The sequence below is a fragment of the Talaromyces rugulosus genome, chromosome II, assembly GCF_013368755.1.
Source record: "Talaromyces rugulosus chromosome II, complete sequence".
NCBI lineage: Eukaryota > Fungi > Ascomycota > Eurotiomycetes > Eurotiales > Trichocomaceae > Talaromyces > Talaromyces rugulosus.
The window spans coordinates 3,953,551-3,977,307 of record NC_049562.1 but is presented as its reverse complement, the minus strand read 5'-3'; the positions used below and the strand labels follow the sequence as shown (position 1 = coordinate 3,977,307).

General features: G+C 49.2%; 7 protein-coding genes across 7 annotated transcripts; 5 read left to right on the top strand and 2 right to left on the bottom strand.

The window, feature by feature from the left end:
* Window positions 1–1,176: 1,176 nt before the first annotated feature.
* On the top strand, window positions 1,177–2,399 carry TRUGW13939_03836 (uncharacterized protein; the record flags this gene model as incomplete). The annotated part of the gene is made up of 3 exons (XM_035487015.1): window positions 1,177–1,551; window positions 1,612–1,773; window positions 1,839–2,399. 3 exons carry the CDS (start codon window positions 1,177–1,179, stop codon window positions 2,397–2,399), a joined length of 1,098 nt encoding a protein of 365 aa, XP_035342908.1.
* A 303-nt stretch (window positions 2,400–2,702) lies between these two features.
* TRUGW13939_03835 (uncharacterized protein) lies at window positions 2,703–4,360 on the bottom strand (the record flags this gene model as incomplete). The annotated part of the gene is made up of 2 exons (XM_035487014.1): window positions 2,703–3,762; window positions 3,816–4,360. The coding sequence occupies 2 exons, from the start codon at window positions 4,358–4,360 to the stop codon at window positions 2,703–2,705; spliced, it is 1,605 nt and encodes a 534-aa protein (XP_035342907.1).
* A 1,587-nt stretch (window positions 4,361–5,947) lies between these two features.
* On the top strand, window positions 5,948–6,948 carry TRUGW13939_03834 (uncharacterized protein; the record flags this gene model as incomplete). The annotated part of the gene is made up of 3 exons (XM_035487013.1): window positions 5,948–6,155; window positions 6,208–6,300; window positions 6,356–6,948. The coding sequence occupies 3 exons, from the start codon at window positions 5,948–5,950 to the stop codon at window positions 6,946–6,948; spliced, it is 894 nt and encodes a 297-aa protein (XP_035342906.1).
* Window positions 6,949–7,401: 453 nt separating this feature from the next.
* TRUGW13939_03833 (uncharacterized protein) lies at window positions 7,402–10,668 on the bottom strand (the record flags this gene model as incomplete). The annotated part of the gene is made up of 7 exons (XM_035487012.1): window positions 7,402–8,150; window positions 8,211–8,525; window positions 8,942–9,227; window positions 9,290–9,630; window positions 9,698–9,939; window positions 10,002–10,364; window positions 10,418–10,668. The coding sequence occupies 7 exons, from the start codon at window positions 10,666–10,668 to the stop codon at window positions 7,402–7,404; spliced, it is 2,547 nt and encodes an 848-aa protein (XP_035342905.1).
* An 896-nt stretch (window positions 10,669–11,564) lies between these two features.
* On the top strand, window positions 11,565–15,470 carry TRUGW13939_03832 (uncharacterized protein; the record flags this gene model as incomplete). The annotated part of the gene is made up of 4 exons (XM_035487011.1): window positions 11,565–11,601; window positions 11,664–11,711; window positions 11,766–11,821; window positions 11,892–15,470. 4 exons carry the CDS (start codon window positions 11,565–11,567, stop codon window positions 15,468–15,470), a joined length of 3,720 nt encoding a protein of 1,239 aa, XP_035342904.1.
* Window positions 15,471–16,277: 807 nt separating this feature from the next.
* TRUGW13939_03831 (uncharacterized protein) lies at window positions 16,278–19,136 on the top strand (the record flags this gene model as incomplete). Its single annotated transcript, XM_035487010.1, has 1 exon — window positions 16,278–19,136. The coding sequence occupies one exon, from the start codon at window positions 16,278–16,280 to the stop codon at window positions 19,134–19,136; it is 2,859 nt and encodes a 952-aa protein (XP_035342903.1).
* Window positions 19,137–21,409: 2,273 nt separating this feature from the next.
* Window positions 21,410–23,279, top strand: TRUGW13939_03830 (uncharacterized protein; the record flags this gene model as incomplete). Its single annotated transcript, XM_035487009.1, has 3 exons — window positions 21,410–22,111; window positions 22,169–22,354; window positions 22,407–23,279. The coding sequence occupies 3 exons, from the start codon at window positions 21,410–21,412 to the stop codon at window positions 23,277–23,279; spliced, it is 1,761 nt and encodes a 586-aa protein (XP_035342902.1).
* Window positions 23,280–23,757: the final 478 nt, after the last annotated feature.

The following is a 23,757-nucleotide window of genomic DNA, read 5'->3' as shown; positions in this document are numbered from 1 at the left end:
TTTGGGGATTGTAAAACACTACTTAAATAGCAGGGATAGTAATGCTTGTGGTTATCATTGCTGTATTGTTCCTGTGACTGCTCAATATGCGGGTATGAAGTATTAATATATCATCCACTTGGAAACATATACATGTAATACTATATCAACAACACATTATGTATATTAATTGACATATATATGCACAGCACAATTGAAACACTGTACAATATCCAACAAGCTGAGTGTAAGATGGTGTCGATAAAATTTGTAATGTTTCTCATTGAAACTATACAGTTGACGTAGAAACCGAGTAACATCAATTGAAGTAGTACTAGATGTTCAATATGAATTATCACACGTGTATTTACTAGCTAACCTCCACCCGAGCAAAAGAGCAATAAATTCAAACCCTCGATTTAAATACTCAATGCGTTATTGAATTACTTGTGCTTTTCTCATCTCCATCGCGGACAAAAAATCCCGTCGCACAAGCGCCTGGCGATGTCGAGCCATAAACCAACCGAAAAAAAGCCACTAAATACCTAAAAAACTTCACAGATAAACCGATGAGATAAACATTGAATTACAAACAAATAGCAAAAATGACGTGAAATCCACCGCCAAAAAACAGGAATGTACACGTGTGTATACACGCGGTCGAGCATTCCATTCGAATGCCATTGCCTCAATGCCAAGGCAGCAACAAAAGCAAAGTCGCGCTACAGCAGTATTTTAAAAATCCAAAATCCAAAATCCACTCGAACAATAATACTAAATATTCTCGACGCGCAACGACACCAACGCCAACACGACACACGTTAAAAGACGTGCAAGGGGAGCGGTGGTCTGAGCGTTGGCGCTCCGAACTCCACTTTCGGTGACACTGCGGAGGCCTTTTTACAAAGTACACCGCGACTTGTGCTCACTGTCGACGCGCCTGAATATTATTCTATACAGAGCCCATTGACCTTGCTGCACCTGGTCGTGAGCCATTTTCTTGCCTATACTTTCTTTCAGATTCTCTTCCAGAGCCATCTTGTTTGGACCACATACCGGCAATTGTCATTCCGGGTACAACAGCAATTGTCTTTCGGACTATATTGATTCCCAGCCGTTTCTACCACGACCCTATTCACTGTCCCCCTTTTTCAGTCTTTTTCTACTCTATCAGAACAGCATCCACCACCTCGAGAAATGCAGTCGACACGCCCAGAAACCAGTCCCGTCAAGGCTGGCAGACGCGTGCTGGGTGAAAAGAACACCAACGCGTCGTTGACACCTGCTGCTGCAAAGAGACATGCCGATAAACAACAACACAAGCCCATCACCGATGCAATCCCATTCAATCCGCTGAAGGAAACACGAAAGAACCGAGAAGTTTCGACGGAACCTCTCCACGCCGGACAAAAGCGAACAATAGACCAAGTCACCGATAGTGAGACCGAGGATGTTGCACCGCGGAAAGCAATCGTGACCTCTGCTCAGTCCGAGACTGATCAGGACTTTCAAATATTCGACGACAACAACAGCAACGACAACAACACACGTCCCATTTCCCCGTCAAGAGAGGTTAGATGCCGTGATTGAGATTCGCTTAAAGTGGGCTTGACTAAAAACCCTCTGAACTAGGTTTCTCCAACCGGTGTGACCGTAACACAAGCTTCCGAGAAATTGATACCATCACAAAGAAACAAGTCCTTGTTAGATGGAGAAACCGAAGAAACGTCAACAAGTATATCTGCCTCCAGCGTTCCCACGGAACCGGCGGCGCGTCGGATATTCATCCAAGAAGTGAGTAGAAAGAAAACCGGAAACCCCAAACAGTGCTTATACTAATATATCATTGTTTCTTATAGAAAGCCGCACTGGTCAGACAAAGACTCCAATCTGCGATGCACCGCGTCGGAAACAACAATTCCCTCGACCGTGCTCTCTCCCAGTTTGAGGCATCTAGCCGTCCGTTCGTGCCCCGCGGTAACACCAACACCACCGTGTCTCGAGCAAGCTCTTCCCCGTCATTCATCATAGCTGCAGCTGCAAGCAAATCAGCATCACCGTCTCAGGAATCCTCCCCAAAACAACAAAAACGCGTTCTTCTCCCCCCTCTCCCAATCCAGCCTCACTCTCGACCGGTCCGTGCTTCGGCCCGAACGTCGATTCCCTCACCATTTTCGGAATCTGCTAGCATCACTGCCCCTCCTCAGGAGGAGGAAGAGGACAAAGAAGAGGGAAAGGAAGAAGAAGAAGAAAATGACGACGAAGATGAGGAAACCCCTAAAGCGCAAGCCGTAAACCAGCAAAGACCCGCGGCCAATGTCGAGGAGATGAAAGCTGCCCTAGACAAAGCAAACGCGTTGCATAAACTCAAGGAGCTGGCACAATCCTCGACAAATGCCGAGCAAACGGTTGGGCGGTGAGAATATTTGTTAGACAGGAACCTTTAGATATCGATTACAAGTCGAAATCGATTAGACGCATCGAATGCTCTGGGAACCCGCAGGACATTGAAGAATTTTTTTTGAACCAAGAGAAGGAGTCTTGAGAACGTATGCATGCAGAGGCGTATGACCGCCCTGCCTTTTTTTGTATTATAAAAAGCACGACGGGAATATTACGAAGATACCCATTTTTATATATTCGTCTTTTGCGTAGATCAATCGTAATGTGAAATGTTGTGTGCACGGGTATCATCCTTCTCTAGTCAACTATGTATGACAGCTTCACCGGACCTTTTTAAGTTTGTTCACGCGCCGACCAAGCACGTCTCTGCCCTCTTCAATCTCTCCGGTAGCCTCTCGCTTGGCCTCGCCCACTTCCTTTAGCATGGGGCCTCTGACGATTCTCCCCTCAATGCTGACACCTTCTTCCTCCCATTTCACCATCTGCCTTCCCACTCTCTTCTCAATCGCTAGGACGAGATTGACGTCTCGTTGGCCAACTAGAGTGACCGACTCACCCTCCCGGCCGGCACGGGCCGTACGACCAACACGATGGACGTAGTCGTCCGGATTGCGAGGTACATCGAAATTAATAACTAGACTGACGTTGGGGATATCGAGACCACGCGAGGCTACGTCCGTGGCAACAAGTAGTCGCGCTGCGCTGGCTCGGAAGCGGGATAAGTTCGCCGTCCGCTCCGACTGAGCGAGCAGGCTGTGTAGAGAAGTGACTCGGTGAGAGAGACGGCGGAGCATGCGTTCAAGGAGATCTGCTGTTTTGGTGCGGTTGCAAAAGATAATGGCCGGTTTGGTGGAATTGCGCTCGGTCGAGAGGAGGACATGCAAGAAAGCTTCCCGGTGCGTCATGGGCACTTGGAGATATGTTTGTTTCAGAGTCGGGGGTATAGGTACGTGGTTCTCGGTCCCGATCTCAGTGACGAAGATTGGAGGCCGGTTGGCCGGTCGCGGCATATCCTTCAGAGAGCGTACTTCGGGGGTGACAGTGGCCGTAAAAAGGAGCGTTTGCCGTTCACTCGAGGGTGGCAGCGCAGACAAGCATACTTCGACGTCGGGTAGCATGCTCCCGTTTCCACTGGTCAGGAGTCTATCGGCTTCATCCATCACCACCATGCGGACGCGTTTCAGTCCGACTATCGTGTCTTCTCCCGATGTGCGAATGTGATCTGCTAGACGGCCAGGCGTGGCAATAACGACGTGTGGCCGCTGGGAGAGCGCAATCGCCTGAGGGCGCATATCGGTTCCGCCGGTGATGAGCACCGGCTTCAGGCTCTGCGGGGCCGAGATTGCCTTGATTTGTTCAAAAATTTGAAGCGCAAGCTCGCTGTAAAACTGTATTAGCACAAGCCACAATCAAAGAAATTGCCGTAGAGTTACCGAGTAGGGGTAAGAATAACAGCAAATACTCCGAATGGGTCGTCTGCCCATTGCTGCAGAATTGGCACCGCAAAGGCGACCGTTTTTCCGGAACCCGTGCGACTGCCACCAATGCAGTCTTTTCCTTTCAGAACCTCGGGGATACATGATCGCTGGATAGCTGTCGGCCGGCGAATTGCCATGGTAGACAGCGATTTAACCAGCCAGGGAGCGACATTGAGGGTCGCAAAAGTCGAGTCGGACACCTGCAGGCCAATCTCACGGGCATCTGTGCTGGTTACGGGCTCCTCTTCGGCTTGTGGCTTGGGCTGCGATTGCACATCTGTCTTCTTCCTGATTCTTGAAACAGTCGATAGCGGTGCAATAGGAGGGCGAGCGGCGGTATCTGAGTCGTCTGAAGACGAGAGCGAAACCCGTCTTCTTTTTGAGGGCCGGCTCTTGTGGGCGTCAATTTGATCAGTGTCGTCGATTTCGGGAGACTCGGAGGGCGACCGATCTGACACCTCTCCGTCGGAGTGACCTTTCGAATTACTTGACACTGCCATTGTTGCGAGCTGGTCTGGTCTAGTGTTGCAGTTGAACCCGCATCGTGAAAAATTTCCATAGGGAAGCAGCGGCAGAAAATGTTATCGATAAAAAGGCGGTGACAATTGGAGGTCACGTGGTGTTCACCAACGGGGTCCCCGCTATTATTGGTTATCTGATTTACTATTTTAGACTGCTCGTTGGGTAACACTTAAAATAGCTAAATAATAGCTACCCAAAGCTTGTGTAGTCTAGTCAGCAAAGAAATACGTCTACCTTCAGGCAACTCCTTGTCCAGTTTATTTCTAGAGCACCCGCTGTCGGCCTAAATTTAGAACCTTGCCAAGAGCAGCAACAATGTGTGACAATAATAAAAACCGTCCTATCAAATTCGACATCTGCTGGAGGTCAAGACTTGGTCACAAAGCTGAAAGCTATCATGTATGTGCGCTGAAAAACTAGCATGAATAAGGAAAAGTAGTCCGCCCAGATGACAGGGAAGAGAAAAAATCAATTCTAGCCAAAATTGCTATTCTTGTCGCAAATTAGCGACGACTAAACTAAACCCAAAGGGGAGATGCTTGAGATAGCTGTATGTACTTCAAATCATGTAGTCGTATCAATTGATACTGATCCCTTCCAGCATTCGATGCAGGTCGTGGTGAGCAGTGTTTGTCACTAAATAAATTTTCGAAACTACCATACCTATCGCACACAGATCACAACAATCACATCCTCCGTTTCTGATTCAGACGGAGACGTGAGCACGGAATCGGGCAGAGCTTTATACAGCCGAATCCGTGTGCGAACGGACACTATTTGGCATGGTAAAACAAGAGCTATGCCAAATCGAGCAAGGAAGCTGAACGATGGCTCTTCGCCGAAAGGGCTCGGAAGTCTCGGAGGGATAAACTGTCCGATCCCGATTGGGGTAGTCTATTAGACCCACTATAGTGGCTATACGAGGCGAGTATACAAGGGTATACACGAGTCAAAAAGTCTGCCGTTTACAGACACTATAGATATTATTAGTAGGCAGCATACGGAGTAGTAAGGATCACAGTATTATTGAAGGGCCGACCGCCGAAACCCGAGCCAGATCGGCTTTTCGTGTGATTGGACAAACCTTGTGTAGTGGGGCCGCCTGCGCCCACCAAACCAAACCCTAGCCCTTTACTAAGTTACTAGCACGCCCTAACTGAGTATTAACTGTTCAGCGCGCAGGATAGAGCCTGGTCCAACGCGCCTTGCAACGCCGACATCTAGGCCTCCTCGTCGCTTGGCTCCACGTGGCTATCGTCATTGGCCCAGTGTCTCGGGGCGCGGCGCAAAATGACAAGCGAAGTCCCCGGCCGGTGCGCTACCATAGCTTTTCCTCCCGACTCGTGCATCTTTTCTTTTCTCTTGTCTCGATAAGCTGCCTGTTTATATACCTTTCAAGCCACTCCTTTGCTTACCGTCTCTGCGTTCGCTTTTTATATACTACGTACTGTGTGTTTCCCTCTTGGCTCAGACTGGAGCCTCAGTCATTACATACTCTCTAGCTATCGCTCTTCAGCGCCATTTCACCCCCTCTTACCTCATCAACACCAACATCAATCTTCACAATGTCTACCGACGACCAGCTGAAAGAGGCGCTGAAGGATAGCTGCCACGCCTACGTGGCCGGTGTCGAACCGGCCTATAACTATGTTCCTTCGCTGGGTGCCGGCATTGCCTTTTCCGTTCTTTTCGGCCTGGCAATGGCCATACACATCGTCCAGTTCATCTGGAAGAGGACGTGGTGGTGTTCTCTGTTTGCCATTGGTGCCATGGGTGAGTTATCTTTTTAAAATTATTGGAATTGAATCAATCTGACTAGATTTAGTCGAGCTGCTTGGTTGGGCCGCGCGAACTTGGTCGGCTCAATGCCCGTACCAGGGCACTGCGTTTTTGATGCAAATTTCTACTCTAATCATCGGTTCGTCACTTTTTTTTTTTCTCTAAAAAAATGCCCCGATTCTAACAGTCAATAGCACCCACGTTTTTCACTGCCGGCATCTACGTCCTGCTCGGCCGCTTCATCAGCCTGCTCGGCCACCGCTCGTCCATTCTTAGCCCCAAACTCTACCTCTGGATCTTCTGCACCTGCGATGTCATCTCGCTCGTCGTCCAAGCCATTGGTGGCGGCATGGCCTCCATGGAAAGTGACAAAGTCAACGGCAACACCAAGCCCGGTACGGATATCATGGTGGCCGGTATCATCTTCCAGCTCGCCTCCATCACCGTGTTTGCCTTCTGCGCTGCCGACTTTATGCGCCGCGTCTTGAACCAGCGATTGTTGCACAGTGTGCAAGGTACACTGACGCCGCTGCTGGCCGCCATGGTGTTTTCCATTGTGTGTATCTATGCCCGAAGCATCTACCGTACCATTGAGTTGCTGCAGGGCTGGTCTGGTTACTTGATCTCGCACGAACGCTACTTTATTGGCCTCGACGGTGCCATGATGGTTCTGGCTGTTGTCGTCTTCAACGTGATTCACCCTGGTTGGTTGATGCCCAAGCACAAGAGCGTCGACTACGAGTCGGAGAATTTGTCCAATGACTACCCGATGGAGGAACGAAAGTAAATTACTTTCTATATACTGTTTTCGTGGCTTGTATTACGACTTTACTTATAAAAATCTCCCTTTCGATTTCTTTTTCTGTTCGGTCCGGTCTCTTTTTTTTAATCTTCTGGTTTTTGGTCTTCTTTTGGGAATGGTAGATATAGATGATCTTTTAGCGAATACCACGTTTGAATTTTAGTTTTTATGATATAAAGAGGGTGTGATTTACTAAAAAGAATATCAGAAATACAAATACAAATTTAATTTGGACTTGATCAACTGATACTAGTAAACTAGTTATTTAACACCCGAAAGGTAGCAAGGCTAAAGTAACAAGAAACAAAACCCCGAGCTTGGCACATGGCAATTCGCCAAATCCTGAACCCAGTGTATCATAACACACGAACCGAAAACGAATTAGTATTTACCTAAACGCAAACAAACGGTATCTTTCTTTTTGGAGGGGGGAAGGTATCAAACTCCCGGAACCGCTTCGATCCAGGCAAAAAGACCACCAACAGCCAACACCGCAGTAGCCCAGAGTGCGCCCCAGCCAGCCGAACCCAGTAGGTCAACTCCTGCCACTGTACCTGATACCTGGATGATCGTGTTGACTAGTGTCATTGTGGCTAGGATGAGCGTGCGACTGGCAAGTATTTTCCCCTTGGGCGAAAGTCTGCCCCATGTGCGGTTGTATAGAGATGTAATCAAGTATTCTCCTTCGCGGTCTGTATCATTTCCCCCAGTGCTGTTGTTACTTGTTTCTGTTGTTGCTGGCCATCCAGCAGAGCTGACGAAGAGGAGATCATATGCTGCATACCCACCCAGTGCAAGTTGCAAGAAAACAGGTGGTAGCCCCTGTAACCCGGAATGCACTAGTCGGATATCGGGGATATTTTCAAAGTGCGTGACAAGGTGCACCGGCAACCAGGTCGAGAAACCCACGGAAAGCACGATTGTGTAGGTCGCAGCCGCGGCAATAGAGACGTACAGAGCCGTCGCTCGATCTTGCAGGATACCAATATTTGAAATTCCCTTTGCGCGCGGGGTTGAGAGGGCATGTACTGAGTTGGGTCCCCTTAAGAGGACAAAGGGGACTGTCTTTGATATCACTTCGATCAGGAATGTGCTCGCAACGGCCGTCGGTCTTACGTTGTAGAAATTCAGCATGAGGAAGTAGACTGGCACGTGGGTAAGCACAGTCAATTCGGTAACGTCCCATCCTATTGAAGATATCTATGTTAGCAAGACTGCCCACACAGTTAGAGATAAGAAAAACGTACCGTCAAACCCTACGAGCCAAGCCAGTCCCAAATCAACAGCTCTCCAAGCGATGAGCCCACCAGCTTCCCACCACTCTTCCAAGTGCTTGCTAACACCTGCCAGGTTCCCAGCATTCTGAGGGGAGACGAGCGTGAGGAGCGAAGAGCTTAGAAAGAGGCTGCTCGTCACGAGTAGGAGATACCGAGCTGGTCGCGGGAGATTCTGAATGCGCGAGTGCACGTGCGACGATCCGGCAGCTTTCTTAGCAATGACAGCATTGCCGCTGCTCTTATCGGCACGCCCTTGACGCGGACGCGAGGTTTTGGCCATTATTTCTTTTGGAGGTTGTTTGTTATAGTTGAGGTTGGTTCAGACGAGGTGCGTTTGGACGTTGCTTTTTTCCAGACGATCTTTGATGGGCGGCGCATGACATCACCTAGAAACGCCCCACTATTTTATTCAAGCTTTGTTCGACTCTACCATGAAAGGCTCAAAAGTTGAAAACAGCGACTTAGTCATCAAATGGTATTCTATAACACAGGTGGCCTCTCCAAAAAAACCGCAAAAAAAAAAAAAAACGCTACATTTACATCCTCAACTTAATCGTCGCCATCCTTCTTCTCCTTGACAGAAAATTCGACGGTGCCTGCCTCGCGTCCGTGGTTGTCTCGCACCACGACCTGGTACTTCCCTTGGTCCCAGAGATCTTTGATCGTCAGCTCGCGCGTTCGTCCCAAGCTCTCGATATCACCGATGCGTTCTAAAGTCTTCTCAAGATACTCGTCAAAGCCGGGCTCGGCACAGATCTCTCGAAAGGCGAGCTGCATGGGCACTGAATCGGCTCGCACCATGGCCCTAGAGTCGATCGTGAAGATGTTGTCGTGATCGTAGCCTTGAATAAAGTCTGCTCTTGTCATCACCTGGCGCGCCTTGTGCAAGGGCATCTCTGGCAATATGTGTCCATGTTCCTCATCGTACGTCTTCTCCATGTCCTTCTCTTGATCCACAAGAGCCTTGGCAAGAACCATGGCAGCGGACTTTGTTTTTAAGAGTTAGTATTATTCTATAAGTAGGTATCACGTAGGAAGCAAAAGCATACGGAGAATTTCTGTTCGTCCATGACATCGTCATCCATCTCGGAGCCCAGAATCCAGCAGCGATTCAGAAGCCATGTCTTCTCGGCCGTGCAAATATCCTGGCAGGTCTGCAGCATATCGTGTGATTTTGCAACTCGGTTAAGGAATGATAAACGGCCTCCAACATGGTTGTAGACCTGGGTCAATATGTCCTGCGAAACCTCTTCGTTGTGATACCGCCTTCTATATCTCTGCAAAGCTCCCATGGCTTTTTGTTTCGGCAAGTCCGGGACTGGTATAACTTCCATGCGGGTCGCATATCTCTTTAGACGCTCGTAAACCCAATAGTCATCACTGTTGAAAACTAGACAGACGAAAGGTTCAGTAAGGAAATGCCAATAATCAACAATATTGGTTTAGGGGCGGCATACTCATCGTGACCAGATTGCTGGCGGCCCACTGTTCTGCGCGTTGTTGCATCAATTCCAGCAAGTCTCGGCCGTCCTCATCATCACGGATTAGATGCGCGCTGTTGACAACCAGCAACAAAGGAGAGTCGCCTTTGGTACGTCGTTGCAAAGCTACTTTCTCTAGCTTGTTAAAAGCGCGTTCAATGTCCAGCAAGGCTGTCGTGTCGCGTGGTCCTCTGATACTAAAAAGACTGCCGATATAACTAGAAAGAACAACGTTAAGAACTAGAGCTGCGTGGTGCAATCCAGGGGCATAAGCACATACTCTTCGTGGAATTCAAAATCTAGGGCTTTGCCGAATCGTACGCGGAAGATTTCTAGATCGGCGTGCGCTTCAAACATTGCAACCCGTTTGCCATTCACCTTTTGCATTGAATTCAACAGCATGGATGTTTTCCCAGTGCCTTTCTCGCCCACCAGAAGGTAATAATGACCTTTGAGCTCGCCGGTCACGATGCGGTCAATTTTTTCCTGTTCGTCGCGTACAACCCAGTGCTCCGTATCTTTTGCTTCTTTTCCGGGAGACACACCGGCGACATCCAGAGCCGGGTCGCCCGGCTCAAAAGCATTGTCGATTTTACTCAGGACCAAGTACTTGTAGTACCTGTGGTATGAATATCCAGCAAGCCTGTCACCGGTTAGTTTTGGGCATGACAAGAAGTATAAGGGGGAACTAGTAACCCTAAAACCGCGATCGATGCCAACGTCGCCCCAGCTGTTTCCAGCACTTTCATCGTCGAGTCTTTCCAGTTGGACTGGGATTGGCCCTTTTGGGAATCATCATCAGCGGGGTCCGGTTGTCCCGGAGTCAATATGAAGCTTCTCTTGCTGATGCTATTGAAAGGAGCGGCCAACAGCGGCACCTTTGCACGTGCTGTCCCGCGGCTGAGGCTGACCGCCGTTCTCCTGAAAGCCAAAGTGTAAGAGAACATTGTTATTATTGATTATCTTTCTTAAATATTTTTTCTTTCTTTCAATGTTTCAGCCGGGGTCAGCTGAGTTGAACGTCTAGGCGTAGCCCAGGCAATTGAAGTCCACGACCGATGAAGTGGTTCTCAATATCAATTTAGAGAGTAGAAAAAGTCGAATTCATAGAAGCTGTCCCGGTCTCCGACACAAAGCAGCTGGCGAAAAAGACAATAACAAAGGAGCGACAAAAGGCTAGAAAGAAAGAAAGAAAAAAACACGAGGAAACCCAGCAGAAATAATACTGGAATAAATGAGTGACTGGACTGGGTGAACGAGTGATGAAGGAATGAACAGTGAATGAACGAGAAAAGAGGCGGTGCTACGAAGGCCCGCGCCACGGTGTAATCAGCCAGCGCCCAGTGGCCGACGGGGAAGGCGCGATGGGTGCAGACCAGCCACGGAAGGACCTCAGGCTCCCACGCGTAAATAATCACCGGGCTTGTTTACTTCTACTGTTCCTATACACACTCTGGCCCAATTCAGAACCAGTAACATCCTAGCTATATACTTCCTGTTCTATACCCTGGCAGCAAGCCATGACGCTCCTTTGGCGCTGCTGCCGGTCTGCCGGGTGGAGAAGTGCCGCCCGTCCGCTCCCGATGCTAATTCGTCACCCGATTTGCCAAATGCAATTTTTTTTTTAAATTCCCCAGAGCTTGCTTGTGCAATCGCCACTTTCAATCATTATTGTTCTTAACTGTGTCAATTGCTAATTTTTTTTACGCCATTTTCTTTTTGCTTTCTGGGAAGGAAAAGTCTCGTTGCTTTGCGGGCTGCCGGCGCTCTGTCTTTTTGGAGCCCTTCTGTTGATAATACCGAAACACCGTGAACTGGCATCCAGTCGTCGTCGTTTGCAACCATGGCAGCAAGCAATGGAGCTTTGGAGAAACCAAACGGTTCGTACTGACTGTCCGGCAACTCAATTGTCCTCTTTCTCTCAACTGACAAGCTTGCGCAGGGACTCACGCCGAGAAGCCCGAGGATGTCGACGAAAACAATGGAGGAGGTATACAAACCAATCAGTGAGTCGGTGGTGCAATGCTTATTGTATTTTCTACAGGCGTTTTCCAAATTACCGTGAAGCTGCCGCACGAGCCTTACAAGATTCAGGTCATGGTACAGTACCTTTCTGGCATTCTTTTATATGGAAGAAGAACAAGTTTGTCTGACCCGGCGCTTCTGTTAGGTATCGAGCCAAGAGCAAGTTCAGGATGTTCGCCAGTCTATCGTCGAGCTCCCCAGCACTTTCCAGTACACTTGCTTCCACCTTGAATTCAACGGAGAACGCATCAACGACTTCATCGAGTTGTCCGAGGTGGAAGGCCTGAAAGCCGATTGCGAAATAAGCTTGGTGGAGGATCCATACACGGAGAAAGAGGCTCGTATGCATCTTATCCGAATCAGGGAGCTGGTTGGCGCCGCCGGTGATCGCGTGGACAACCTCCAAGGTGTCTCCGCTGGCCTTTCCCTTCACGACTCGGTAGCAAATGAGGAGACTTCTGAATCCGACAAGTCTGCCTCAGCCCCGGAGCATCCATTGTCCGGCTATGACCCCAATGCCGCTGGTCACTTGAATACAATCCTCCCTCGTATTCAAACCCCGGCACCCAAGACAGTCAAGGCAATTTCCCTCTCGCCCTGGAATCCACCTCCATACAGCCTCCGACAGAAGGGCCACTTGCTCTACCTCCAAGTGACAACAAACGAGGGCGAACAACACCAAGTAACCGCCCACGTATCTGGGTTCTACGTCAACAAGTGCTCCAACAGCAAATTTGACCCGTTCCCTCGCGCAGCTCCCAAAAACGTCAGCTCACATTCGTTGCTGAACTTATTATCACAGCTTTCACCTTCTTTTGAGAGCAGTTTCCAAGATTTGCAAGAGTCAAACAGCCAGCGTGATCTCTTGACGACATTTCCTTTCCAAAATGCTATTCCCAATAGCCCTTGGTTGGTGTCTCCCTCGTCTACTGCCCTAGTGGCCCACCAGTCAGATGTTGCGCGATCCCAGGAAAACTTCCTGCTCTCTGGGGTGGATAACTCCGAGACTCTCCGGGACTGGAACGAAGAATTCCAAACCACACGAGAGCTTCCGCGTGAAGCTGTTCAGGATCGAGTCTTCCGTGAGCGCTTGACCTCGAAGCTTTTTGCAGACTACAACGATGCAGCTGTTCGCGGCGCCGTGTTGGTCGCGAGAGGCGAGGTTGCCCCCTTGAACCCTACCGAAAGCCGCGATGCTCAAATTTTTGTGTATAATAATATCTTCTATTCATTCGGAGCGGACGGCGTTGGCACTTTCGCTTCCGAAGGTGGCGATGAAGCCGCACGCGTTGCCGTTGGCAAAGACGTTTTGGGTATCAAAGCAGTCAACCAGCTGGATATCTCTGGTCTTTTCACGCCTGGAACTGTTGTTGTCGACTACCTCGGAAAGCGCATTGTCGGTCAAAGCATCGTGCCCGGTATCTTCAAGCAGCGCGAACCCGGTGAGCACCAAATCGACTACGGTGGTGTTGAAGGGAAAGAAGTCGTAGCTGAGCACCCCGATTTCGTCCCTGTCTTTGAGAAGCTCTCCAAAGCTTTGCGAGTTAAAAAGCACGCCGTCTGGGACAAGGAAGGAGAACGCCACGATCTAGAGGGTAGCGTCGAGACCAAGGGTCTCCTCGGTACTGACGGCCGGAAATACGTGCTTGACCTTTACCGCATTTCTCCTCTTGATGTCTCGTGGGCTGAGGATGAGGGAGAATACCCTCACCACATGTCTACGCTGCGTCTCGAGTTGGTCGAGGCTTACTGGCGGTCTAAGATGAGTCAATATGTGAAGGACGAAGTGGAAAAGCGACGAAGCAAGAAGGCCCTTGAACAAAAAGAGGAGTCCAAGGACGGGGAGGCAGAAAAGCCTGACGAGGATGCGGAACGTGTCGATATCTCAGGCTTCAATCTCGCTCTTAACCCAGACGTTTTCAGCGGCCAGGTGCCACAGACTGACGAGGAGAAGAAGGAGTGGGCTGAGGATGAGAGTGAGGTTCGCAATGCCTGCAGCTATTTACGGTCCAAGGTACTTCCGGAGCTTGTCCAAGATCTTCATGAGGGAGATGTTGGCTTCCCAATGGACGGCCAATCCCTGAGCCAGCTCCTCCATAAACGCGGTATCAACATTCGATACTTGGGACAAGTTGCCAAGCTTGCGCAGGAGAAGGGACACCGCCTTCGCTCCCTGTCTGTCTTGGTGACCCAGGAGATGGTTGCCCGTTCCTTCAAGCACATTGCCAATGGCTATCTCCGCCCTCTCCCTCTCCCATTCGCCGCTTCCTGCATCAGCCACCTCTTCAACTGTTTACTGGGCGCAGACGTGAACGACAAGCCCAAGGCAGACGTTGATGAGACCATGCGTCAGATCTACCCCGAGGCTGACCTGGACTTTGAGTCCGTCACCCCCGCGACTCTTCGAGCCGAGATTGAGAAGCAGGTTAAGACTAGATATCGTTTCTCCCTTCCTTCAGACTGGGCTAGCTCTTTGAGACATATCCAGCTGCTCCGTGACGTTTCTATCAAATTGGGTGTCCAGCTTGTCTCGCGGGACTTCCCCTTTACCAAGGCTGAAGCACAGGCCCAGGAAGCTTTAACCGCAAATGGTGTTGATGCAAGCAAGCACGAAGAAACCAACAAGAAAAAGAAAAAGAAGACTGCCGGAGACAATGCCTCTCCAACTCGCAGTGCAGCTGTTAAGCCTACCACTACATTTGTAGCGGATGATGTAGTGAATATCACCCCATTAGTGAAGGATGCATCTCCACGAAGCTCGTTGGCGGAAGAGGCCTTGGAAGCCGGACGCATCTCTTTGATGCAGAACCAGAAGCAGCTCGGCCAGGAGTTGATCTTGGAGTCACTGTCTTTACACGAGCAGATCTATGGTATCCTTCACCCTGAAGTTGCCAAACTGTACCACCAGTTGTCAATGCTATACTATCAGACCGACGAGAAGGAAGCGGCTGTTGAGCTTGCCCGCAAGGCTGTTATTGTCACGGAGCGTACACTTGGTGTTGATTCAGCCGATACCATCTTGAGCTATCTCAACCTGAGTTTGTTTGAGCACGCCAATGGCAACACGAAAATGGCTTTGATCTACGTCAAGCACGCAATGGATCTCTGGAAGATTATTTACGGACCAAATCATCCCGACTCGATCACAACCATGAACAACGCTGCTGTCATGCTGCAACACCTCAAGCAGTACCCCGACTCACGCAAATGGTTCGAGTCCTCGCTCACCGTCTGCGAGGAGCTGTTCGGCAGACAGTCGGTGAACACGGCCACCATTCTGTTCCAGCTTGCTCAAGCGCTAGCACTTGATCAGGATTCGAAGACTGCGGTGAGCCGTATGCGCGACGCGTACAACATCTTCCTTGCCGAGCTTGGCCCCGAAGACCGTAATACAAAAGAGGCCGAGAGCTGGTTGGAGCAACTGACCCAGAATGCCGTTTCCATTGCCAAGCACGCCAAAGACATTCAAGCCCGCCGTCTCCGAAAGGTCAATCTCAGCACACGTGTTTCATTGGGAACCAAGCCCCAGGCGCAAGTCGGCGAGACAGCACCGGACTCTGCCATTCTTCCCCAGTCTCCCGCTGGCAGTGGCCAGATGGACAACCGGAGCATTGATGAGCTATTGAAGTTCATCGAAGGCGGCGATTCTAGTAGCCAGCGCTCCAAGCAGAAAAAGAGGGGCACTACCAACCCCAAGCTCCGCACTGCGAAGCAATCAAAGTGATTTTAACAATCTCCGCTTACAACTTTGTACCATATATATTTTTCTTCAAAAAAAAAAGCAAATTGTGGTGTGCTATTTCATGAATATGTGTTGCTAATCAAGACTTGGGTCTTTCTATCCTGTCTTTTTGATGCATGGCGCGTGCTGGATCATGGCTAGGCGAGGGGATATTATGTCTGATCCTGTATTATTATAAGCATCTCAACTCTTCTGCATGATGGATTGTATTTCTGGAAAGAAAAGACTTTAATTTTTTTCGTGGGATATTTCTTTTTTACGCTTGGGTTTTGCGAATTGCATGTTGATACGAAGAATCAAAAACGGTCTTTTAATGCCTCCAGCATGAAGGAGCTATATCTTATCATGTAGATGCGTAGAAACAAAAAGCTCATTATCATATTCTTGTTATTATTGCGTCGAATCTTGGTGGTGAGCCACACATAGTCCGTTCCTGTGGCGCAGTACGATCGACTCTATCGGGATGTGGTCCGTGCGTATCAAAACAATCGTTGTTTACAGCTTCACGCTCTTTCTCCGACTCGCTGTGTATCCTACCTCCAAAACGTCGACTTACGCCAGTATATTACCCGAAAATCTGATGTATACAGATATGTCATGAGCAGAGCATAAAACCCGGCGCGATTATGTCTCGTATATGATATGTTCTTGAATACTCAAATGTCGTTTTCTGGAGAGCTTCCCGCCAAGCTGACCGAACGTATATTATGCACATCCGTCCATATGCATTGCTTGGAGAGTTTACTTGGATAAATTGGTATATATATTTTTGCTATTTAGTTGCTGGAAATGGACGACGCGTTTGCGACCGCAAAATGGGCGAACCGAATGCTGCGTCCCTTGACTTCATTGCACCACCGCCTGGGAAAATACCGCGAACTGCAATCGATCGACGCCGCTCAGAGACACCCTGGCAGAGTGAATTCTGCAGCTAGTACTGGTGTGACGACTTCACAAGCGTCTACGACGAAGAGGCTGGCCGCCGGAAATGGAAACGGACAACAGCAACATGAATCAGACCACGGCGATGACCACGATCCTTCGTGGATTCCGGGAGAGTCGGACAAGCGGCGCGTCAAACACAAATATGTGGCGCGCGGCGAGCGGCTTGGAAGACGGGCGCGGGTCAGACCGGTTGTGTGCAGTCCGGAGGCTGTCAGGACTCTGCCGGGGGCGATTGAGATTGCGACACCGTTGATTACGGGGAGGTCGACCTATATGGGTGGTAAACAGCGCGAGGAGGCGAGTGGCAGTGGTGGAAATACGTCGGAGATGGACCCTCAGTCTCCAACGGGTAAACAAGCAGCGAGAACGGGCAGAGCACCGCGGCAATCTCGCTTTCCACGGCCGGATACTCAGTGGAGAGCGTCGCTGGATTCAGCCAAGGATGCAAACTACGTGGACATTGTCCAGCGACTTGACGTGTTGTTTCTCAAGTTTCTGGAGAAGACAAGTCTTCCAGATTCTCAGAATCCACGGTCCACCGGGACTTCGAGGTCGTTGTTATTGACGGTGATGCGTCGGTTACCGGAATTTATCGCAAAGGAACAGAGATTACAAGAAGAACTTGATGATGAGGACGATGTCGACATGGTTGATGTATATTTCACTGAATTAGAGTCTGCTTATGGCTCAACGGCAAAAGGATGGCAGCCCTTGCGTGAAGCAGTCCGCTCACAGGGAATTTTCCTGGTATGCAATATGGTGCAGAATAGTTGGATTACTCCCTACACGGCGTCGACCTTGATCAACAAATGTATCGACGCTAGAGAGAATGATGCAGTTGAATCTCTACTTGCTGCGCAGCTGGGTAAGCTGGAGCATTGTGATTATCCGGACTCGTTCGACCCTTGGCGATCAGCCGGGTCTGTACGTGATCCTATCCGGCTGCTACATAAATATTGGGTGCAGTCCCGAAACCATGCATATATTTACGCGCAACTGGAGCAGTTGCTCAGTCGAAGAGTTCTTCCAACAGAGTGGATGGTTACCACACCTTGGAAGGCTTGTGTGGTCGCTGCAACCAATTCTGTGTCCTGCGGGGACCGGGAGTTTGCAGTGGGAACTGAATTAATGGAAGCAGTTTTAAAGTCAGCAGCAGGGGTATCGTGGACCTCGAATATCTCAGGGGTCTTTAGAACTTCTCGAATTATGCATGCAGACTTCGAAGAAAATAGCCATATACGAACGCCGCAGCCAAATGGAGCAAGCTCTGAACAAGGCCGATGCCCTGTATATATACATGACGCCCTGAGCAATTTGGTCTCTAGTCTTGTTGTTGCGCTGTGCGGTATGTGCTTTGTTCGCATGGAGCAACATACGAGTTTAGAAGATGGCTCTTATGCAAGAGTAGCAAATATGCTGAGCAGTCTAGCGCTTTCGACCGCGCGTGAACTTTCTTTAGGGCAAATTTGTGAAGAAGACGACGAACCGACAGAAGCCCAGTTCCTTCGGAAAGGGTATGTTCTTCTAGGATATTGTTTACTGAGGTGCAGGCAAGATCCACAGTTCCAGGATTGTGACGGCAAAGAAGCGATTTTGGATGAAAATTGCGAGCCCTTTTTTGCATTGCTAGAGGACAAACCGGAAATCATCAAGGAGCTTTCGGGCATGGTGGGCCAGGTGGTCCGTTGTTGCGAGCGTGGTGAAGGGGCACAATGTCGACGGGCGCGTAGGCTATGCACACAGTTGTTGGGGGTTGAGCAGCTTGGACTGACCAAGCTGACCTTGTTTTTGGGCAAGATTGCCGTGGAAGTTGCCTTGGACTTTGCCCAATACAGCCAGGATGCCGAAGACCATGCCTACGCGGGCGACATACAGGACACAGTGAGGGCGATGAGAGCCCGTCTGAGCAGCGACGCGGCGTCGGACATGAAGCACAGATACAAAGACACCCCGATGCAATCCTTTAGATGGGAAGAAGGCATTGGCGAATGGGTTGCCAAGACACCTTTGGATCGATCCAAAAGCGCAGCAGCTGTATCCCGGGTTTTCGCACAGCCAATAGTAGAAATTGTCCGGGGTAACTCGCCGTCCAGCGACAGCGGAGAAGAAGTCGGTTCAGCATCTTCTCCTAGCAGTTCCTTGAGCATAGCTTCGACAGCGACGTCGCTGAGCCTGAAACGCACCAGAGTTGATGAGGACGACGAGCCATACTACCACCACAACAGCACAAAGCGGCCGCGCAGAGGTTCCACGAACAGGAGACACTCTGCCCGAAAATCAGTTCAGGAGAAGACGATTAACGATACCGAAGAAGAAGAAGAAGACGACGAGGAATCAGACGACGTCGACAGCTTATCAAGTAGCAGTAGTGAGAGCGAAGATGAGCTTTCCTATGGGACCGGTCATACAAGGCGGTTATACAGTGAACCACGGATGGCAAACAAGAACATGGCCGTTCAAGCATCGCGTCAAGTCAACGGGCTGGATTTTGAAATAGTCATCTACAACAATCACAGGGCGCCTATTGCTGCGCCTTCTCCTCCAAGACCAAAACGGCGTGGACCTGGCCGGCCCCCTAAACAAGCCTCTCGACGAGTCTCCGTGCAAGCAGTTGTCCAGCCTCGACGGTCCCTGCAGCATCCTCTTGTGATTCCTTGTTCTGAAGATGAGGAGAGCGATGACGAATTGAGCTTTCTCAATTGAAACCTTTTTTTCGCCTTGGGGCTAATGACGGTTGTCTTTTTGGTGTTCTTGAGTCTCATGTTTAAAGGTTTATGGATAGATAGTGGCGTCAGACGATACCCAGGTGTTTTCTTTGTATTTTACTGCAAATAGAGGAACGAGTAGAGAGTATGTTAAACAGTAATAAATATCATAACTATTATATACAGTTGACAGTTCGCAAGTCTGGGTAGCTTGAAGCGTAAACTTCCCTAGTGGACAAGAGAAAGGTGTTGGTTTTCTAATAACCTTTATTGGTTCGTCAAAACATTGAAGCTTTTAGGGCGCAAATTCTATCAAGACTTCCGGTGACGTCATGTTACCGGTAGGAACTCAAAATACTTCGCAACTCTCGTGATTTACATGCAATAATTAATATATATTGACTATTTATCTTAGGGTAGAATTCAATAGTATTTGTACAAACACACGCTTATATACTAATTTTTTTCTTCAAAGGACCTAAATTAAGTATGGTTGTCTCACAAATCAATTATTTCGCGACGAGTTCATTTAGATGTTACAAGTATAAAAGACTAAATCTCTCCACTAAATTACTAACTGGTAGTTAGAATATCGACTATATTAATTGCGACATAATTGAGTGTATTATCTTAGTGATATATTAATTAATAGTAATTTATAGTAATTTAATAGAAACGGTGCGCCGTCTCATTGCAAATATTCGTATAGCGCTTCGTATTCGTATACGCAACGGTGAAACCTGGGCTCTTGGCAGACAGGTCTTCTTTTATTATTTATATAGTATCTATATAGTATTAATAATGTAGATTAATAGTGATAGTGTTGATATTGTTTAAAAAAAAGAACGTGTCGCAAGTATATCAACACCATGAGGCGTTGCCAGTACGCGTACACAACTTACGACAACTGCGACAAGAAATAGAAAATTTCAATTGCGACAGACCAATTGAGAATTAAATCATTAAATAATACTCCGTACCCCTCGAAATATAGATTGCCCTTGGCCAGCGCTTGTATAGGCGCAACGGGCACTTATTGGCCGGACGGGCCCTGCGGCCGAGCATTGTGAAACGACCAGTGGCCGATCGTCGTTTCATCCTCATTCTCTTCTCTCCTCTCCACCTCTCCTCCTCACTTAGCACTACCGCCATCCTCACGGGCCACCAATGACTCTGCTTCTCGGGGCCCTGGAGTCCTTGGAGCCCTGGAAGCCCTTGCAGATGGCGCCCTTGGTCGCCTCGCGTCAGCCTCTAGGGGCGAGGAGTGTAGTTTATCAGCCGTGCACAATGCTTTGATCAGCACCAGCCATCTCGCACCCAAAACAGACCATGTTAGAAAGTGGAAACACAATGCGTCTCCCTTGTGCTCATTGTGGCCATTGTCTCCATTGTCTCCATTGTCGCTTTGCCCTATCAATGGCTACGCAAGGGCTTTGTGCCCAAACAACGCCGCTCATCAATCAGTCTTGAGACCTAGCTTGATCAGTTGTCTAAGTGAGACTGCTACCGTCCATTCATAGACTCGGCAATCCCACTTAAGGCCTCCCCTTATGGTGCTGCTCCACTTCGTCTTGATATCGGCGATTTCATGGCCATGCTTCTTCACTAAGAACCTTATCGTCAGGACACTACTACTAGTGCTCGACTATGAATCTCCTGACCTGTGGAAATAGACCCCAGACTGCCTGATCACCGCCATCACCGCCGGTCTGGTCTCAGATTTTCTTGCTTTCCAACCGTATCTGTAGCACTTGTTCTCCTTTTTGAGACAATGCCTGCCTGAGCAGTTTAGAAATCTAGACGATCTCTTCATCTTATTCTTCTTTCACCTGCTCTAGTGGTATTCTTTGTGGCTACTAGCAGCGTTCATCCTCTTTTGTGCTGGTTATTTAGTGGCTGGGCCCCTCTTGCATTCCACACAAAGGACAAACACAAACGCCAACAACATCATTGTTGGGGCAACTCTTTCAAATTTCTACAAAGTTGCCACCGCCTTGATCAGGCTGCTGTGTGCATTCAGTATTTTCGTCTGTTTTGGTTTTACTTTAAATGTCCTTCGTGGCCGCTTACACATATTTTACACATATTGGGCAATGAGTCACTGAGACTAGATGATCCCAGCACCTCATATTGTCATCTGAAGGGACTTGCCCTCCTCTTTTCAATCTTGGTAGAGCTGGTTCTCGACCATTTCGATTCTTTTCTTTCGCTAAATTCCAGATACTGACCGACACGATGGCTTTCTCGTGTATTTTCAATTTGATAATCATCATGGCCCCGGTCGTCCTCGCCGAAGAAGCTCATGGAGGAGGCCAAGGCAACAGCGATGCCGAATTCTTCAATATACTTCAAATGCAGTATGCTCACTACATGCTCCTCGCTATGGCTGGGGCGGTTGCGCTTTTCTTCGTCTGGACGATGTTTCTGAAGCTCAACGCTCACATGCGACGCCTGCATGGGCTTGGAAACGACACCCAGCGATTCTTTGCCCGCGACAACTACCGAATGGCCTGGCTGAAAAGAAACATCGTTGATGCACCTTTATTCCGCAGTCGCCATAATCGCGAGTTCCAGTTATCCCGAGCAATCAATATGGGCACACTCCCCACTCGGTTCCAGACCTTTTGCCTCGCAGGTCTCATTAGCATGAACGTTGCTTTGTGCGTTCTGCATGTGCCTTTTAGCGAGGGTCTAGATACATTCGCCAAAGTCTTGAGAAATCGCACCGGTACTCTGGCTACTGCGAACCTGATTCCCCTTGTGATGCTGGCTGGCCGCAACAATCCCCTCATCCCGTTGGTCGGTCTGTCCTTTGACACTTGGAACTTTTTTCACCGTTGGCTCGCTCGTATCGTGGCCCTCGAAGCCCTCGCCCATACATTTAGTTGGATCGCCTCAAAGGTCAACCAGGCGGGATGGTCAGCCGTTGCAGAGACATTCCACGAAAGCGAATTCATCCTGACCGGTCTGGTGGTACGTATAGACTTGAGATGAAAATGTATAACTGCCCTTTACTAATTATTAGTGTAGGCTGCTGTGGGCTTCGTTGCTCTGGTATTGTTTGGGTCGTCAGCTCTGCGACATGCCTTTTACGAAACGTTTCTACACCTTCACATCTTCCTGGCGCTAGTGGCGTTTATTGCTCTTTCGCAGCACCTGAAAGAGCTGCCACAGTTGGTATATCTCACGGCTGCATTGATTGCGTGGGGAGTCGAGGTACGTCTTTGTTTTTGTTGTCTGTTTGAGATCTGTGCTGACTCTATATTAGAGGTTTATTCGCTTCGCTATCAACGCCTACCGTAACATCCTCGGAAAAAAAACCACGGCGGTTGTGCAGGCTCTGCCAGGCGACGCTATGCGCATTACTTTGCGGCTGGCTCGGCCTTGGACTGTCCGTCCCGGTCAACACATGTATTTGTACATTCCGTCCGTCGGATTTTGGACATCACACCCCTTCAGTGTCGCCTGGAGCGAACCTGAGCGGGTCCTGACCGAGGAAAAAGGCCTCGTCATGACCCGACAAGATTGGATGTCGGCACAGAAAGAAACCATCTCACTTCTCGTCCGTCGCCGGACTGGATTTACCGACACACTGTACAAGAAAGCAGAAAAGAGCGCCGACGGGCAAATATCTGTATTTGCGCTGGCCGAAGGACCGTACGGAGGCCTCCACAACCTCGACTCGTATGGGACAGTGATGTTGTTCGCTGGCGGGGTCGGCATCACTCACCACGTACCCTTTATCCGCCACCTAGTGCAGGGATATGCAGACGGCTTGGTGGCCGCTCGCCGAGTGACTTTGGTCTGGACGATCCAGTCGCCCGAGCACCTCGAGTGGATTCGTCCCTGGATGACAACCATTCTGCAAATGGACCGTCGACGTGACGTCCTGCGCGTGATGCTCTTCATTAGCCGTCCGCGCAACACCAAGGAGATTCAGAGCCCCAGCGCGACCGTGCAAATGTTTCCCGGTCGGCCCAACGTTAACACCTTGCTGGACCTGGAAATCGAGAATCAAATCGGCGCAATGGGCGTGATGGTCTGTGGCAGTGGTGGCATGGCTGATGATGTTCGGCTGGCCTGCCGTCAAAGGCAGGCATACAGCAATATTGATTTGATCGAGGAGAGTTTTACATGGTGATTTTCATCAATTGGGTTTTGGCAATTTCTTCTTCTTTTCTTACAGTGGCTGTTTCTTGAGTCACGTTTTTTATCATGCCTTTCTTTCATTTCTGTGCATATACAGTATACTATATACATTAGTTAAAGGCTCAAGAAAAAAATGTTAAAGCAGCAAGCCGTCGATTAATAAGCAACAAGCTTAAACGTAGTGTTGACTGTGAAAGCGGCAACACCAACGCTAGCTAGTCTGTCGCATCATTGTGTCATGCGGGGTTTAAGTTGGGCCCAGATCGGAATTACTACTAATCACGTCTGTCTGTTGTAAGCAGAGGCGTATTTGTAAGCTTGCGTGCTTTCTGGAAATAAATACGGTGGACAAGTCCCCAGACCAAAATTAGCTCTTTTCTACTTTGTTGATGGCAGCATCTAGGATCAGACAATTACACCGAATCCTAACGTACTCACAACCAAGATTCAACTTTGCCACTGCTGCAGAT